The following is a 17,344-nucleotide window of genomic DNA, read 5'->3' on the forward strand; positions in this document are numbered from 1 at the left end:
TACTATCTGTTAACCATGCAACACACACATAGGCTGAAATATACACACATGCAGAAACAGGATGCTATGGACATGCACTAAGGGAGAGATGTCAGAGGGCTGGGCCCACAGCGGGCGCTACAGAGCTGATGGTGGGGAGGGGGTTTGGTGCCTTGCTCAGGGGCACCTCGGCAGTGCTCAGGAAGTGATCTGGCCTCCAGTTCCCAACCCAAGTCCCTACAGACTGAGCTACTGCGGGAGCTACTTACACCCAAATTATGAGAAAAGTCTATCCTCTCTGTCTTTTGCCTGCTCCACTTTTCAGAAAATGTGTGCTCAAACAGGCCATTTGGAGAGTTTCCCCTCATGATATCACAAAGGGCAGTAACCCTTCCCCCAGGTGGGTGACACTCCCACAGCTAGGTGTTTGTTCTGCCCGATAGGGCATGGAGCAAGAAAACCCGAGCCACCCAAGTCCTTCCAAAGAGGGGGCGTGGTCAGACACAGCTCATTTACATATTTAAAGCTACAGACACAGAAACAGCCTGTTCTGAGCAGGGCTGAAATAGAGGGATTTATAGGCATGATCAAATACAGGATCAGAGTGGATTTAGAACAAGAAACTTCACACATGTTTTGGGGAGCTCTGAGACTTATTTAAACTGGTTGAAAAGGAGGAGAATATGTTAATATGTTACCTTTAATCATTTGTGTTCTCCAGAAAAGTGTTGATGAATGTCTGCTTAGGGCTTTCGTAATCAAAGCAAAAATAATGGAGACTATTTAAGACAAAAAAAACACTACATCCAGAATTTACAGTGGAGAAGAGTTTATTTCCGTTGTGTAGAAACTTCTCACCAAAATAAAGAGAACATGAACAACAAAAATAAATACCCGAGAACAGCAGAGCCAGCAGAATGTGAAGTGTAGTTACAAAAATAAGTCAAGTGTATTCTATTTCTTTTTTACATATGTGTAGACACTGTCAACCTCCTCTGTTAAACAACAAAAAAAGACACCAGTGACACTCTGCAGCAATTCTACTCCCCAACAGCTGAATTATAAAAACCTTTCTATAGACACAAACAGAAGATTTATTCTCCTGTTTCCAAAAAAAGCCAAATACACCAACCAATGTAAACAGAACATATTTGTCTTAAAAGGAGCTTTAAGTGTTTACCACAGCCTTTGATGAAGCATGCAGAGCAGAGCTGGGCTCATTTCAGTTTCAATGAGAAAGGGGAGGATTATCCCCTCAACTTTGAGTCTTTATGAACTTTTTGAGAATCAGTGAATATCCATTGGTTTGAATTAAACAGCCTAGCCCTGTTTGCCTCTCTCTGTACACCTAGTTATCTTGTTATAAGAGCAAACAGGACATTAACTAAGACAACAGCGTGGCATGAAAGCTGTCTTTTAATGCCATTTTGTTCACTTCATCACTTTGCATTGACACATATCTTTGATCCAAACTGTGGTGAGACATTTGTTCATACTTTTGAGAGCTAAAACGTCCTAATTTGCACATTTTACAGCTTAACAAAGACACACAAACAAAGGCAAAGTGATGAGTTGCATTTCCTTTTCTGTCGTCGTCTTTGCTGACAAAACAATCCTTTCATGAACAGATACTGTAAGTGGAAGGCACAGTGAGTTTAAATAATACAGCAGCCAACCCTCTAAAATACCTCAAACTAAACTCTAATATTATACCCCTCAAACATCTCAAGTACAGAACATGGAAAAATATCAGAAATCATAAAAACAACACAAACACAAAAAAGTGTTCGATATAAATAATCTCCTTTTTGTTTCAGCAGTTAAAGTCCAGAGATCCCCTCGTCCACAGTCACACCGTGATGTGTGTTAGTACCCTGTGATATGGCAGCGTAGAATGGGGAATATGTTCATGTGATGCATTTGGAAAGTGTTGTACATGTTAAACTACACAGCTTCTAGTATAGAAAATCACACCTAAAAAACAAACTGTGCTCAATCAGAGAAGATGGCCAAGGAGTCTCTTCTAGAAAATATTGCAGAAACGTATGCAATGTGATCTGTTCCAAATATCTTCCATAAAGTCTGTGGGAGTTAAAAGTATTATTTCAACTTAAATGCTTATACGGTATGCAATCTGTGGAGCACAAAATGAAGACGTCTTCCTGGACGGTTCACTGTTCAAAAGCTCGCTGGAACAGACTCCAGCGATCTGTTGCTACGATAATAAAATGTCCTTGTCACCAGTAAGTTTCCCTCTACATCTTATTGCACCAAGGTAAACTAACAAATTCTTATAAATATTCTATGGAAAAGAAAAGGAGAAAATATGATGGTCAAGCTTTTTTTCCCCCCAATTATTCTACAAGCAGGCTTCAAATTCAGCACATAAAAGGAAAATAGTGAAGCATACTGAAGATTTTTGCAGAAAAATATAACAATCTTTTCATGTTTCTTATTGGACCACATACCTTTCTTTTGTTTGGGACGCTTTGTAGGAGATCATTAGGATAATATACGCTTGGTTAAAAAAAGATAAAGATAAAAGTTAATTTACAATTGAACTTCAAGAAAAGGCATCCATTGTTCAAGAAAACATCCTGGTTAAAAAAATAGATTAAAAAAAAAAACGCCCTGCCCCCAAATGGCTAAAATGAGAATCTAATGTCACTTCTTCGGTCATTCTTTAGTCCTGAGAATTTGACTGGAGATTTGTTTTGTCTCATACAACAGGCTTCTTCCTCTTCTCCATTATTGTTGGTTTTGGTGGCAGTTAACAAAAAAAAAAATCACCATTTAAACGCATCCTAACTGCACTGTTGCCTGTTCCATGAGCTGAAGTGTGATTGTTTAGACTTTAGTGACTTGGCTTGGTGTTTGTTCCTCCGGCGGATTCTCTTCATCTTCGTCGTCGACACTCAGGTCCAACCTCAGGTTGTCCAGAGTCTGACGGATGGTCAGCGTGTCCTTACGCCTGTGACAGAGGGACATGTTGTTTAAATACCGACCAGTGAAAGTCACTGCTGTGACCTGTACAAGAGGCAAGTAAGAAACAAATCTGTATATCCATTTACTACTGTAGGTCTGTTCTTGAAGGTAGTATTCCCTCCATGTATGACTCAAGAACAGGTTAAAGAGAGGCCTAAAAAAACTTTATGTTGGACCAAAATGGGTTAAGAAACATTCTTAGAAAACTACTTTTTTATTGCTGTTACACTCACAAAATATCTTCCTTCTCTTCATTTTTTCTTGGTCATAAAGACAAGAGAGAAACAAGAGTAATACACATCATGGTCAATAATGTGTATCAGATCACGTACTTTGTCTGTATATGCTGGTCGAGCACCTGCCTCTGCAGCCGCCCGCTCGTCTCCCTCTCCTCTGCCAGCTCTCTCTGGGTGTGGCGGTACTGCGCCTCTTTCCTGCTCGCCTCCTCTTCGGCCTCGTTCAGCTGACGCTTCAGCGAGCGGATCCTCTGAGCCATCTGAAGGAGCAATCACAGAGTTTAAACACTCAGCAGGACAGAATCACACACTGTCTGATGAAAGGATGTAACTATACCTTGTGATACAATTAAATGTCCATACAAAACAGGGACGATTCAAATCGATGAGACAAATATATTGCTTATATAATATATTGCAATACTCTTTGTAACCAGCAGAGGACACTATCCACTTTTGACTTCTCTTGTTTGACATCATTACGTTTCTTGCGTCAGTAGCTGATAAGAATTTTCTAAACAGATCTTTTTTATATGATATCAGTGTCACTTTCTATAAATAAAAAATGCATTTTGTTTTCCATAACTATAAAACCTCACAATTAGAATGGATTACTTGAATGTATAAAGAAACAACAAGAATAAAATGAACATTTTTGTTGTCAGATAATTTAATTTAAAGAATATTATTTATTCATAATTTGACTTCAACCTCATACCTCTAATCAAATTAGAAAATTGTGTAGTCAGAAAGTCGTATAGTGAATCCAGATTAATGATAAATATTGTCCCTTTTGATTGAGTGTACTTGTGACACGTGTACAGTTCTTTTCGTATATTTATGATTAAATTAGGTCTAAAACTATGAAAAATAAAGCACATCCCATTGATTCCAAAAGCTAACACCAGAATTTCAGTTTTTTTCTTAAATCTTTTATGTGACGTTTTATGAGCCGTTTTATTGTAATGATGCTTATTCAAGGCAGTTAAAACTGAAGATCAGATGGTTTAAATATGACTGCACCCGATTAGACTTTGTTTTTGTTATACTGCCATCATGTGGGGCAAGTGTGTGAGTTCTTGTGTACCAGTTCTTTCTGCTCATTGGCTATCCTGTGTTCCTCCTCCATCTGGTCGCTGAGCTCATTGATCTTCCTCTCCAGTTTGCTGACACTGTTGGCCAGAACTGATTTGCTCCTGCAACCAAACACAAACACATGATTCTACAACTGGATCAAAAAAAAAAAAAGAAACCAGAACCATGACTGTCCTTCTGTCTGTAATATGTGTGACATTTTTATGAATAGTTTCCTTTTTTCAAATAATTTCCTTTCCTGGTCCTGAATAAATGATTCGAGCTACAGGTGTGAAGACAGCTTAGGATATAAAGAGAAAAAAAGAAGATTTTTCATGTGACTGACCTCTCCTCGGCCCTCAGACTGTTCTCCAGCTCTTTGACTCGGATCTCCGCCCTGGAGATGACGTCCTCCTGAACTCTAGAGCTCTGAAGCTCCTCAATCTCCAGACGCAGCTCACGCAGCTACAGACAGATTAAGAGAGAACTTTGATTTGAGATCGGCTCTTACAGGCACTTTGCTTGCTTATTATTGTTTCTCTATTTTAATTTGTATACACTTTAACAAAGTATTATTTTAAATCGCTCCACGACTGCACAGTACCTGTCTCTCCATGGAGATCTTGTCAGTCTCCATAATGTCGATCAGATCTTTCTCTTGAATCAGCTTCAACTGCAGCTGCTCGGTCTGATGGGAAAATGCAGAAATGTCTCAAGAACAAGCCAACACTCAATTCCGGTTAAAGTAATTGATGGTGAATTATCCGTCAGTGTTTAAATAACACCTTCCATTTCCACTCTGATTACCTGTTCGATGGCTCTCTTGTGCTTGGCGGCCCACCTCTGCTCGCTGTCATGCAGCTCCTCCAGATCGGTCTCCAGGTCGATCATCTTCTCCTGAAATAAGACCAGGTAAAAACAGAATTCAAACATCTTCCAAACAACTAAAATAACGTTGTTCCCAACAGCCTGTGATCTAAGGTCACTCTGCTTGATGACAACTGTCAGCAGAACACATTCAGGTTATTCAGAAATGGGACAGATTAACTATCTTCAGAAATAGCAACGTGATGAACATTTGGGATTATGGAATTAGCGAGTTGATTGCTAAACAGGATTTGCATAATTAATGCCTCATTAACCCCAAACTCTAATGATTTGCATGACTGATTAATTCAAGTGGACATCTCTGTTTGAATCATCAGGTCATGTACTGTATGTTCTCCCTCTGTGGATACTCTCTAATATAGCAACTTATTTAAATTATACCAAATAAAGAGAGGAAGGTGTGTGACATTTTTAAGTCTAAAATCTTACCAAGGGTGATACTAAATATGACAGTTCTGCCATAAATTCTACATTTACAATTTTGATTTCTTTTACATTATATCTGAAACACGTTGAACCTGCATATTAACACTTGATGGTTTACCTGAGCCTGTTTGAGTTGTTTGGCCAGGTCCTCTTTGGTCTGGTTGGTGGTCTGCAGCTCCATTTGGAGGTCATCCACGGTCCTCTCTGCCTGCTTACACTGCAGCTGGATCCTCTCTCTCAGCTGGATCTCCTCCTCCAGTGTGCGCTCCTTATCAATGAGTTTACCAGAGACCTGCACACACACACACACATGAAAAAACTCTCAAAAAAACACATTGTACCAAAAGTATTCTCTGCTGTTTGAAGCTTTAAATCACTCAGTTTGTTTAACTAATACAACAGCATTAACAGCACAAGATAGGTTCTTAAATGTGTAGTATTCAATGGATGGCAATCTGGTGGACATACCTCTCCCTGTAGTCTGTTGACAATTGACTGTAGTCTCTGCAGCTCCTGCTCCTTCTCCAGCAGAGTCTCCTCCAGCTCCTCCACCCTCTGTTGCACGTCATCACGCAGCTTCTGCTGAAGGTTCATCTCTACTGTAGCCTGTGTGGACACCTGCAGGGCATCAGCCAGCTGGAAACACACACAAAAAACAAATGTTTACATTTACAGGTTCATACACACAGCATCAGAAATGTTGACCTTGGTCATTGCCCACAAATGCATATAAAATAATTCTCAGAATAAATTACATGGGATTTTTTAAATACTTTTCAAAGAATGAAAACTGTTAATTTTACTGTTTATTTACAGGGACAAAAATAATTTCCGAATATATAGTAAGCCTTGAAAGGAATCAAAATCATACATTGCTTTCATATAACATTGCTGCCTATGTCGTTTTGTACCGTATTAAAAACATGAACAACAAAGAGGTGATGAAAAGATTTCTGGGATTGATCTCAAGCCTTTGGAGTTCCTCAGGGCTCTATGCTGGGACCTACTTTACTTTACCTCACTTCTTCGTTACAGGTTTGGCTGTATTGTATCACGATATACAGATGAAGCTAAACTTTACATATAGTAACTATCTGTCTGCCAGCCACAATTTTAATTTAAAAAATCTAAAGGGAGGTCAATGGAACGGAAGATGTAATGTGCAGTTTATACAAAAAAGTATAAAGAGTGTAATACTATAACAACTCTTATTTGAAGACACTCAATTGGACTCTACAAATGATAGGATAGGATAGGATACAATACAATATGATGCAATACAATGCACTTTGTCCCTCATCTATCTGAATATTATTTGGGTTTAAATCGGTTAGGTTTTCTTGTCATTCATAGATAAATCATCTTAATGAAATTCCGTCTCATCAACCTAAACCAAATATATTAACCTTCACAAATTGCATTCTTCTTTTACAGGCCTGTAAAGGTCAAATAACATCTCTGTCTGTGTACCTCTGTCTCCAGTCTGAGGATGGTGCTGTTGAGTTCTGATGTCTTCTTGTTTTTGGTGCCTTGGTCGACCTCCAGCTCCTCCAGCTGCCTCTCTGCATGCCACAACTTATCAGTAAGAGTCTGTGAGTGCAGTGTCTCCTTCTCCAGGCTCTCCTGAACACATCACAACACAAAACGATGGAGAGTTCAGAGCTCTACTTCCTTATTAACATTTCTTTATCATGCTGCCAAAATACTTTCAAAAGACTGTAATACTTTGACTACTCCTTTTTTGTTCTACAAAGAAAGGTATTTTAGTCACAGACTTCAGAATTCAAGAAAGAGTGTATTTGTTGCTGGTTACCTTACTGCAGAATTAATCCATAAAATGCAGTAAGGTCATGGTGACAGCAGTCCCCCGATGGAGTACCCTCCTTTACAACTTCTCAAAGACAAAATAACCCATATAATATCAAATAAGTTTAATTTCAATTGAAAAAATGATTGCTTTACTAGAGCTCAGACAACATTTCCTGAATACCTTCAACCAAACATTGGGATAAAGAGGCTTGTCATGATTTGGACATGGAAACAATTATCTCAGTTTAGGTTTTTTATTTTAAATGCAGCAATGTAACTCAGTGTACCTCAGCATCCTTTAGCCTGTTTTGGAGCGACTGCTGGAGGAAATTGAAGGCGTACTCCTGGGTGTTGGCCTCCACCATCACCTCTCGAGCCTCCTTCACCTCAATCTGCACAAATCATGAAAACAGTTTGTCATGCAAATGCCCAGGTTTTAGGATAATTCTGTCCCTCCATCCATCCAAACATCCAAACATCCATCCATCCATCCATCCATTCATCCATCATCCATCCATCCATCCATCCATTCATCCATTCATCCATCATCCATCCATCCATCCATCCATCCATCCATCCATCCATTCATCCACTCATTCATTCATCCATCCATTCATCCTCTGCTCACACCTCCATCTCTCTGAATCTCCCGGCAATGGTTTGTTTCTCTCTGTCCATCTCTATCATCTGCTCTCTCAGCCTCTTCATCTCGTTGTTCAGCTGAGTGTTGTTCCTCAGCAGGTCCTCGTTGTTCACCAGCAGGTTACGCATTTCTAACCTTTAGAGGAAGCAAGGTCGTTAGATGGCTTGTGTTAGTTTCCTTTAAAAATGATTACTTTAAAGAGTACTGTAAATAAGACCATTTAGAAGATAGGCTGGAGCGACAGTAAATAAAAAATAACCAAAATCATAATTATAATCAAATAAAAATATCAAAATATCCAACCTGATCTGGTTCCTCTCCTTATCCATCTCCACACTCTCTGCCTCCAGGAAATGGTTGCGCTGAATGGAGAAAGTACCAAATAGCATCGGTTAAAGCCACAAATGTTTGAACCATCTAGAAGAAGACATTGTGGCTCAAAACCTCTGTAGCTGTCTGTAGCTCCATTTCCCAACATTCAGTACACTCTGACAACTATCAGGCATCTGCAGCTTTGTGCTTGTGTTAAAAGTGACGAGATGATGCTTACCCTCTGACAGGCGTCCAGCTGCTTGGTTAACTCCTCTATGTAGTCCTTTCTATTGGGGGCTCCCATAGTGGCAGAGCGCAGGCTGTAGTGGGTTGTCATCATCTGCTGCTGCTGATGCTGCTGCTGCTGCTGCTGCTGCTGCTGCTGCTGCTGCTTTTAAAATCAAATAACATGAACATAAAAAATCAACATTTGAAGCTGACCAATGTCTCGGCCAGCTGATATTAGCCTATTACTGATGTAACTGTATAAGAGTTGAAAACAGATTCTGCCTTTGGACAAAACTTGACAGAAACTAAATTGAATATGACACAATTTTTGGTTTCTGTATTTGTGTGCAAGTCTGAGCGGTGTTAACATACAGGGATGTTGGCCTCGTTCCTTCTCTTTAACAGGGTGTCGTAGGCGGAGTATCGGGGGCGGGAGTGGGTGAGGGTGGGCGTAGGCAGGCCCACTGGACTGGTGCTGCGATTGTTGAAGCCGTAGAGGTTCATCTCGGAGGTGGCAGGAGAAAGTCCAGACTGAAAAGTCTGAAGAGGCACAGATGAGGGTCAGTCACTGCCTGTGCATCAGATTATAAAAGACTGTGATTGTGCTGGAAGCTCGCATCTGTGTTTTTCAAGCTTTTCAAATACTCCTGAGCTTTACACTGAGTCTATAAGACCTGCTGGTGATGCTGAACCTGCATCTTAACATCAGCGTTGGAGGTGGAAATACATTCTATCCTCTCACAAAAGGTTTGGTTATTCATTTGTCGATTGACATTTTCTTCTTTCATTTCTGATGTTAAAATAGTTTCTAACACCTAAACATGGAGGAAGAATAGAGCAAACAAAATACAGGTGGTACATAGATGTGTAGGGATAGTCTTTCATAAACTAATAGTGAAAAGATCATAACCTTGGACATGCGGAGTGAGGGGTTGTAATCCATAGAGGTGGAGTATGGACTGTTGAATACCCTGTGAGGGGAAGCGTTTTCATAAATGCCCACCTGAAAACAAAAACACAAAAATGATTAACCACAGAAAAAAACACCAAAGAAACAAAAACAAATACAAAGTAAAAAAAAAAGAAGTAAATCAAATTGCAGACTGAAGAATAACTCAGAGGCGTAGATTGAGTCATATTTGTCAATTTGGATAAAAAAATGTTTTCTCTGTTTGATTGCAAAAATGAAATTTACATAAGTAAAGAAAATGTTGTAAACTTCTAATTGTGACAAATCTGGATTAAAATCTGTTATTTTATCACATTTATCTGAATTTATATTAGCTGTAACTTTGATTTCCATTTGCAAAATCTTTTTTTCTAATGGAAATAAATAATTAGATTAGAATTATACTTAATAATAGCTTCTCAACACATCAGCAGATTTTCCTCTCATTTTATTGTAACAAAACTTTCAGACTGTTACATAAGTTCTGTTATGCAGTACTTTAAGGTTTTATCACCAGGATAGAGTCCAGAACAGACTTCTCTCAGTAGACATATTTTATCTTGATAGGGGTGTTTTTGCAGTGCATGGACAAAAAGAGGAAATGCATTTGGTCCAGTAGATGGCACTGTTATATAAGTGGTTTTGTGTTTCTGGACTCACAGATAAAAGACATCCATCATGTTATCATCATAAAACTGTCTCTAATCTCCCTGATCCGATTCACACACAATCACAGTCCCAGGTCGACCTCACCCACCCTGTCAGACGATGTGTCCAAGTCCCGTGAGACTAGGGACTCCATTGACCCTCGAAAGTGGTTCTTCTTCAGCCGGCCTTGCTCCCACTGGGCCAGCCTGGGGCCGTTCTCCCCCATCGGCCCGCCTCCTCCCGGACCATCTGCATCCCTGCCGCCCACCCCGTTGGTCTTCATCTCGTTGTTGACGAACAGCTGATATTTCGGGTTCTGGCTGGTTGATACCGGCTTCGGTGTGGTGGGCTCGTCCTCTGACGGGCTCTCTGGCTGCTTGTTTGTATCTAATTCTGACTCCTGGAGGAAAGGGGCAGAAGGGAAGAGGGAGGAATGAAACAAACATGGATGACACAAAAACACACACACATATGCAAGATGGGTGAAAACACTCAGGATGATTTCACTGAGTATGTGTTTGGGTTGTTATTGATCACCAAGAGAGCAGATCAATAAAAACAATAAAAAAGACGATTTCAAAGAGGTATTCATAAAATTAACAAAGATCGAAAAAGTTACAAATGTTCAAATTAATGATCTCAATTAAAGACGGCAAATGTTAAATCCTGCTGGAAGAAGAGATACTGTGTAGATTAGCACAATGATTGAACAACAATTTCATGAAACAATGGAAATCAACTTTTCATTCAGTTCATTTCAAAATAATGTCCTCAACAATTTGCTGACTGGAGTTTCATTACAGCTGCAGTTAAGTATTTTCTGGCCACTAGAGGGCAGAATAACTTCACTTTAAGCTGTGAAACATACAGTTTCTCACCGACAGAAATGTAACCCTGACAGAGTGTAAAAATTCAGTTCTGTCCAAATCATTCTCAGTTATGATCAACACCGTGATAATGTGAGGGATCGTCTTATTGTATTAGATCAAAGATGAATAATGCAACATGTGATGCAGGAAAAGGAATCAAAGAAAATTTGGTGTTTGAGGCCATTTAGATTAGTGTGATTCAATGCTGGCTGTAAAATCTTGTCATTGTTTCATGCTTTCGAGTCCTTATCCAGATTGAGAAGGGTGCTTTAATCATGCAAGGAGATACAATTTAGCACCTGCAGTGCCATGCTGTGGTGCTGTCCTCATGCAGAGGGATGCAGAGATTTTCCTTTCAAGCGACGACATCAGAACGGTCGGTCCGCATTTAGATTTTGCTTACCGATCCAATACCCGAGTCTGCCACCGACTCTCTACCAGAGTCTGCCGTTTGTGTTTCCCTCTTAGCTTCTGAGTCACTCTTCTCAGTGCTGCCCCCCACTGGACAATCCATTCTTGCAGTTATCTGACTTGATTTGTTGCCATTCTGAGCCGATTCAGCCCCGTTCTGACTGGTTTGCTGGCTCGGAGGGGTCACAGAGATGCTGGGGACTGGACTCCTATCTTGTCCAACGCTGCTCAGAGTAGTGGGACTCGACTTGGACTTTGAGGACTTTGAGGACTCTGGAACCTCAGCAGACTTTGGGGATCCAGAGGAGAGGCTCTGTGGAGAGGAGTCTTGTTCTGGACCAGAGAATTTACTGATCAGGTCTTTAATGCTGCCAGCTCGGCGCAGGTTTGAGCTGCGGATCAGGACTGCAGACGGCTTCTGACTGGCTTTTCTGATCTGCTGTGTCTCGTCTTTGATGTTGGCTTGGTGGAGACTGAGAGGCGGCTTAGAAGAAGGCGCTTGCTAAAAGAGGTGAACACAATAACAGACCCCCAGGACAATGTTAACCCAGTCCAAACAGCAAATGTACCGAGTTAGAAGCTGGTGATGTGACAGAAAATAGAAATCAACCATGCTGTTTGGACCAAAGTGACTTTCACTCCAATCTTCTCTTAGTGCATTGTGGGTAAAGTTAAAATGAACAGGCATGGTTTTCTTTATTGTCATGACATGGATTTTGGTTTGAATTTTGCAGTAATGGATTCATTTTCAAAAGTTGAATGGTGGTTCAAGACAAAGCTACACAAAAGTCTATCTAACCCTCATATGATGCATTTAAGGCCCACATCAGTTCCACCTTTTTGCCTGTTTCCAGATGGACTGACAGTTAAACTGAGATAGCATTTCCAGGATGGTGCCCACCGTCATTTGACTTCAAACTACGTCCTACTATGTTTTAATTATTCTATGAAAAATGATCACATAACCATAAAAGATCCTAAGTGTCAATTAAATTATATTTATAATATGAATATTATACTGTTCTAGAGTTGCGTCAGCATTCAGAAATTTGTTATGGCCTACCGTACTCAATATTACCAAACCTAAAACATGAACATGTTGAAGTTGATCAGTAGCGTCAAAACAGGAGGAAACATGTTGTTACTTCTTTTTTGCCCCATGAGTGTAAATCAATCAAAGCTTAGTTCTCGAGGCTGTTGCTACCCATTGACTATATGACGCATGCTCAACTTTTTTTTTCAACATAAACTGTCAAAATATTAACAGGGAGACACAGTCTCTCTTCTGGCTTCCTGCATCCTTAGAGAGGCTGTCTTCATGGTGTGGATCATGAACTTAGTCGATGAGCTAAGGGATCGTTCCCCTCCTTTGTTGTGTGCATTAACATGTTTGTGTGCATGAAGGTGTGGAGCTCTGGCCTTACAGTATATGATCCAGAAAGACTGCAACAGCTAAAACAGGAAAATAGTGTAATTTCTTATTTGTTTCATCGTCTCCCTTTAAACATGGAAAGCAGTTATATTACACAAACAGGACATATATGGATATAAGACATAAATGGAAAAATATAATTCATTCCATCACTGTAACCATGCCTTCAATTATTCATGTAGCAGCTTGATAAAAGTGTGTTTTCTCTCAGCCTCTGTCCCTTGTCTTAACAGTAAGTACATGCTGTTGAAATGCATACATACTAACACACTGCATTTGTGTGTGTGTGTGTATGTGTGTGTGTGTGTGTGTGTGTGTGTGTGTGTGTGTGTGTGTTCCTATCTGACATAAATCCCTCTTGAGGAAGTGCAACATCTGCTCGCTCATCTGAAAAATCAGCACCCTCCCCCCGCTGCCCAACACAACAGTTCACTTTCTCACACTGAAATAAAGGAGGATATATGGTAGGTATGTAGAGTAACGGACAGACAGACATGACTCCATAATTCAAAAAATCCCACTCAACTCAACTCCCATAAAGCGGAATAAAACGATAAATGGCAGCATTTTAAATGTCTTCTTTGCCAACAAGCCACTTGATTAAATCCAACTTTAATTAACAATCATAACAAGGAGGCTGATGCCACTTAGAGAAATGAAGTGGCGAGCGTCCAGGGGTTTAACTTTTGGGGCTCGAGGGTCCAAAGCACCGAGTGGCCTTAATCCAGGGACTCGCCTGGATGCCTCCCCTGAGAACAGTGAGCCAGAGCTGGGCTGGGAGTGCAGCCGTGGTCTGGGAGGGCGGAGAGGGAGGGTGGGCGTCTGGGGTTTAGGATCACTGCTAATCACCTCGGTATTAAAATGTTTACAGGCCGGGGTGGGATTAGCGCTGAGCTGATGATTTTTAATGTTATTATTTTTGCCCTGTGAGCTGAGCGCGTTCAGTGTGGACTCTCTCATGGAATGAGGAGACGGGGACACACACACACACACGCACTCGCCGGTGGAATGTGTGTGTTCTTGTACCTCTCGTGTACATTTTAGTTGTTTCAATAAGTTACTTAATATTCAGGTCAAAATTCCACAACAGAGAGACTTTCAAGAATCAAAAGTGATGCACACTGATACACATGTTCTGGACTTCCAAATGTCTGAATACATTCTTGACCTCTATCACAGATACAACGTTTTCCACAGAGCTAAGTATCAAATTTAAAGATAACGTAGAGTATAACCTGAGGGGGAAATCAGGGGAGTTTAAAAAAATCTGGGATGATTTTCTAACGCTTTTGGAGACAGAGCCTGTAAGTTAGTACTCCTTTGTTATACATAGGTACTGACTCTACCTGTTAAACACATGTACTGTAAGTCAAACCCTTTTTATGTTTGCTGTGTTCTTAATTCCTCTTTCACTTCAATTGTATAATTTAGTTGGATATTTTATATTTTATTTTAACCTAATTTAATTTACAACCTTTACTATTACTATTTTTTATTATTTTCTTGTATTCATTCATTTTGATCAGGATCCCTCATGTTGTTAAATAACTTAAGGTTCTGATTTAAGGGGGGGGGGGTTAAGGTTTGGGGTCGAGGCTGATCGAGCATCTATGTGGTCATAAACATGATCACTGTTGTTAATTCAGCCCTTGGGTTGTTAAGATTTAAATTAAAAAGAACAATTTTCATGAAGAAAATTGTAAATACATTTTACATCTATGATTAAATATAATGGGAATTGTTATTAAATCAAACATATAATTTGTGATCCATTTTGATTCTTTTTAATTCTCATAAATTGTGTTGATTGTTTTACACTCGTTGGTAATGTCAGAAATCAGAAGAAGAAATACATTCATACTTTCTTTTCTGCTTTCATGATGACCCCCTCTGTTTTTACAATCTAATGTGACAGAATATTCTTCAGTATCTGTCTATGCAGGTGGAAAACTTTTTACAATACATTTTCTATCAATGAAATCTTGCCCAAAGCCCTGATGTCAGAGTTCTACATGATAACTATTAGTTAGACAGTGGCCTGCGTTACCCAACAGAGCCTCGTGTCACCCTGAGAGTTAAGTCGACCACATGCAAATGATTCTTAAGTGATTTAAATTTAACTTCAAAAATGAATGTTTTACTTTTATTTGGTGTTAGAGGAACAAAAGAAGGCGATCACACAGACACACCCTTCATTCAGGAAAACCACGCAGATCCATATTCCCAAATGTCCTCAACACACACACACATACGCTGGTCCTCCATTCCTTGCTGCAGTACAGATATATGACATAGAGCCGTAACACCATCTGACCCAGATATGACAGCAATGCATCGTGGTAAATCTATTGAATGCCTCTCTGATGTTTATGCACAGAAGAACTCAGGGTTATTTCAGAATAAGAGTTCAGGAGAGGATGTAACCTTGTGACCTGCTAACATTTCCCCAGACTGTCCAGGGGACGATGATTTGTTGTTTCAGGTTTTAACCTTAGGCTCGCAATAATAAAAGTATTTTATTTTCAATCCTAATCTGTTACATTTGGGAAATCAATCAAAAACAAATTAGACTTGTTGAAATAGTTCCACATATTTTATTGAAGAGGCCACACCAGTTATCTAAAATAGATTGACGCTGGAAAAAAAAAAAAAAAAGGTCATAAACGAAGCAGCAGAGGTCAAGACGATCTAAAAAATAACCAAGTCAGGTTATATGGCCTGCAAAACTCCTGTATCCTACATTTCCCATGATGCAACTCATCAAGTTTTTTTCAGTCACCCTCTATGTCTGGTAAGTGTTTATGTCTACACTAACCTTTTCAAACAAAGCCTTGTAGCAAATCTTTTAGTCCCCTAGTCAAATCTGATAACCCAAATGACATCACCAGGAGCGTGCAGAGGGGCAGCCAGGGGTGGCATGAGCCAGCCTTAAAATCTGACTGGCCACCCCAGGTGCCAGAAATCCTAAGCTATGATTGGTTATTTTTGTAAGAGGTGGGACCATTAAGGATGTGTTACAAGAGGCTGCCAGTAGCTTCCTTTTCATGTCAAAGTGGCATTTTTACTGTTGTTAGTCATTTCATTGTAGATACATTCTTTACTATTTAACGAGACACGTGCAAAGTAAGGGAATTGGGTCCATGAAAACTTTGCACACAAAGTCATGCATGCTAACATGTCTAACGTGCAATGACCTGACAAGCTAACTACACAAACACTAATAGTGCAAATACATTTATCTTTGCAAGTTTGACATCATGCAGAAGTTTGCACACATTTTGTAAGTAAAGTAATACTACACAATTTAAAGTAGTACTTTAAATTAGTACCAGTAGTACTTTAAATTGTGACTTTGGACAAACGTCTCCTTTTTGAGTCCTTTAAAAATTGAGTTAAGAAGATTTAGGTGCTACCTAATAGTTGAAAGGATAGTGGCGGCAGAGAGGGAAATAAATAGGCAAAATTAAATTAATTTGTACGATTTGCACACAAACTTCATTCCAACCCTAAATTAGTCAGAGCTCCATGGACATCGCTGTGACATCATCAAGGAAGTTGTGAGAACCACAAACGGTATTTTACAATGTTTATACTTCTACGAGATTTATGTTGAGGGAGGTCGATGAAAACGAGCAGATGCACATAATCGTTACACCAAAGCAAACTGTCACAGCGGTAAATGACTGCACAATGAAAAATAAGAGAAATAACAAATTAGTGGCAGCCGTCTCAGGTCGGACATGTTCGCCTGTCACACGGAGCAAAACATCGAGCTACATTTGGCCTGAGGCAATCTGCTTGGCAATATGTTGCCGTGTTGTTGTTGTTGTTGCCCCCCCCCCTCCACTCATTGTGACTGTAAATAACAAAGATTAATGAACCAACCTGCCCTCTGTCCTCGCCTTGAGGCCTGTACATTCTCACACCGTGCTTAACCCACAATCATCATTAAAACAGGAATATTTGTTACAAATCAGGATGAAATCTGGGAAAAAAATAATCCTGGATGTCTCTTTATTTAATGTGGGAATAAATAAAATTAGTTTATGAGTACTATCACTGGGGTCTGTTTATGTATTTCAATAAGCCTACAAAACATAGAAAGTAAACGAGTGATATGTTAATTATTATATCAGCTAGTAAGGATCCAAAACAGGACAAAACAACATTTAGAACTGCTCAGATTTAGAGGAAATAAAAAAGGGACACCAGTGCTTTGTTTCTTAAAATGCTAACGCTAAAATGTCACCTGAGGCTGAAAGGAATTGTGATAATTTTTTTTAAACTCTTATTTTGAAACCGTGTGAAATATCAGCAGATTTATGTGTTCTGTGATTTATTTTGAAGCCCTAAAACGCTAAAACTGTGGTTACCGTTTAACGAGAGTACATTTCTGAGATTACATTTTAAATTATAACACAAGTATCAATGAAACAATTTTATTCATATAGCCCC

At 39.6% G+C, this 17,344-nt stretch overlaps 1 protein-coding gene across 5 annotated transcripts in view; it reads right to left on the reverse strand.

Moving 5' to 3' along the window:
- Positions 1-791: 791 nt before the first annotated feature.
- The window catches only part of LOC109996491 (myosin heavy chain, embryonic smooth muscle isoform), a 55,484-nt gene continuing 38,931 nt past the window's right edge, over positions 792-17,344 (reverse strand). For 2 of the 5 annotated variants that reach the window (XM_029280541.2, XM_020650642.3), the window contains 17 exons: positions 11,450-11,959; positions 10,287-10,577; positions 9,491-9,583; positions 8,953-9,120; positions 8,591-8,743; positions 8,344-8,402; positions 8,028-8,175; positions 7,685-7,789; positions 7,059-7,211; positions 6,057-6,224; positions 5,707-5,880; positions 5,082-5,171; positions 4,879-4,962; positions 4,621-4,739; positions 4,288-4,396; positions 3,297-3,460; positions 792-2,950 (listed from right to left, as the gene is read on the reverse strand). In XM_029280541.2, coding sequence (XP_029136374.2) covers positions 2,827-2,950; positions 3,297-3,460; positions 4,288-4,396; positions 4,621-4,739; positions 4,879-4,962; positions 5,082-5,171; positions 5,707-5,880; positions 6,057-6,224; positions 7,059-7,211; positions 7,685-7,789; positions 8,028-8,175; positions 8,344-8,402; positions 8,591-8,743; positions 8,953-9,120; positions 9,491-9,583; positions 10,287-10,577; positions 11,450-11,959 — 2,712 coding nt within the window. In that variant the 3' untranslated portion in view covers positions 792-2,826. The remainder of the gene's footprint in view (positions 2,951-3,296; positions 3,461-4,287; positions 4,397-4,620; positions 4,740-4,878; positions 4,963-5,081; positions 5,172-5,706; positions 5,881-6,056; positions 6,225-7,058; positions 7,212-7,684; positions 7,790-8,027; positions 8,176-8,343; positions 8,403-8,590; positions 8,744-8,952; positions 9,121-9,490; positions 9,584-10,286; positions 10,578-11,449; positions 11,960-17,344) is intronic. The other 3 variants (XM_065966000.1, XM_020650643.3, XM_029280542.2) reach the window with 3 other exon arrangements.

Source organism: Labrus bergylta, chromosome 17 (assembly GCF_963930695.1).
Source record: "Labrus bergylta chromosome 17, fLabBer1.1, whole genome shotgun sequence".
Lineage (NCBI taxonomy): Eukaryota > Metazoa > Chordata > Actinopteri > Labriformes > Labridae > Labrus > Labrus bergylta.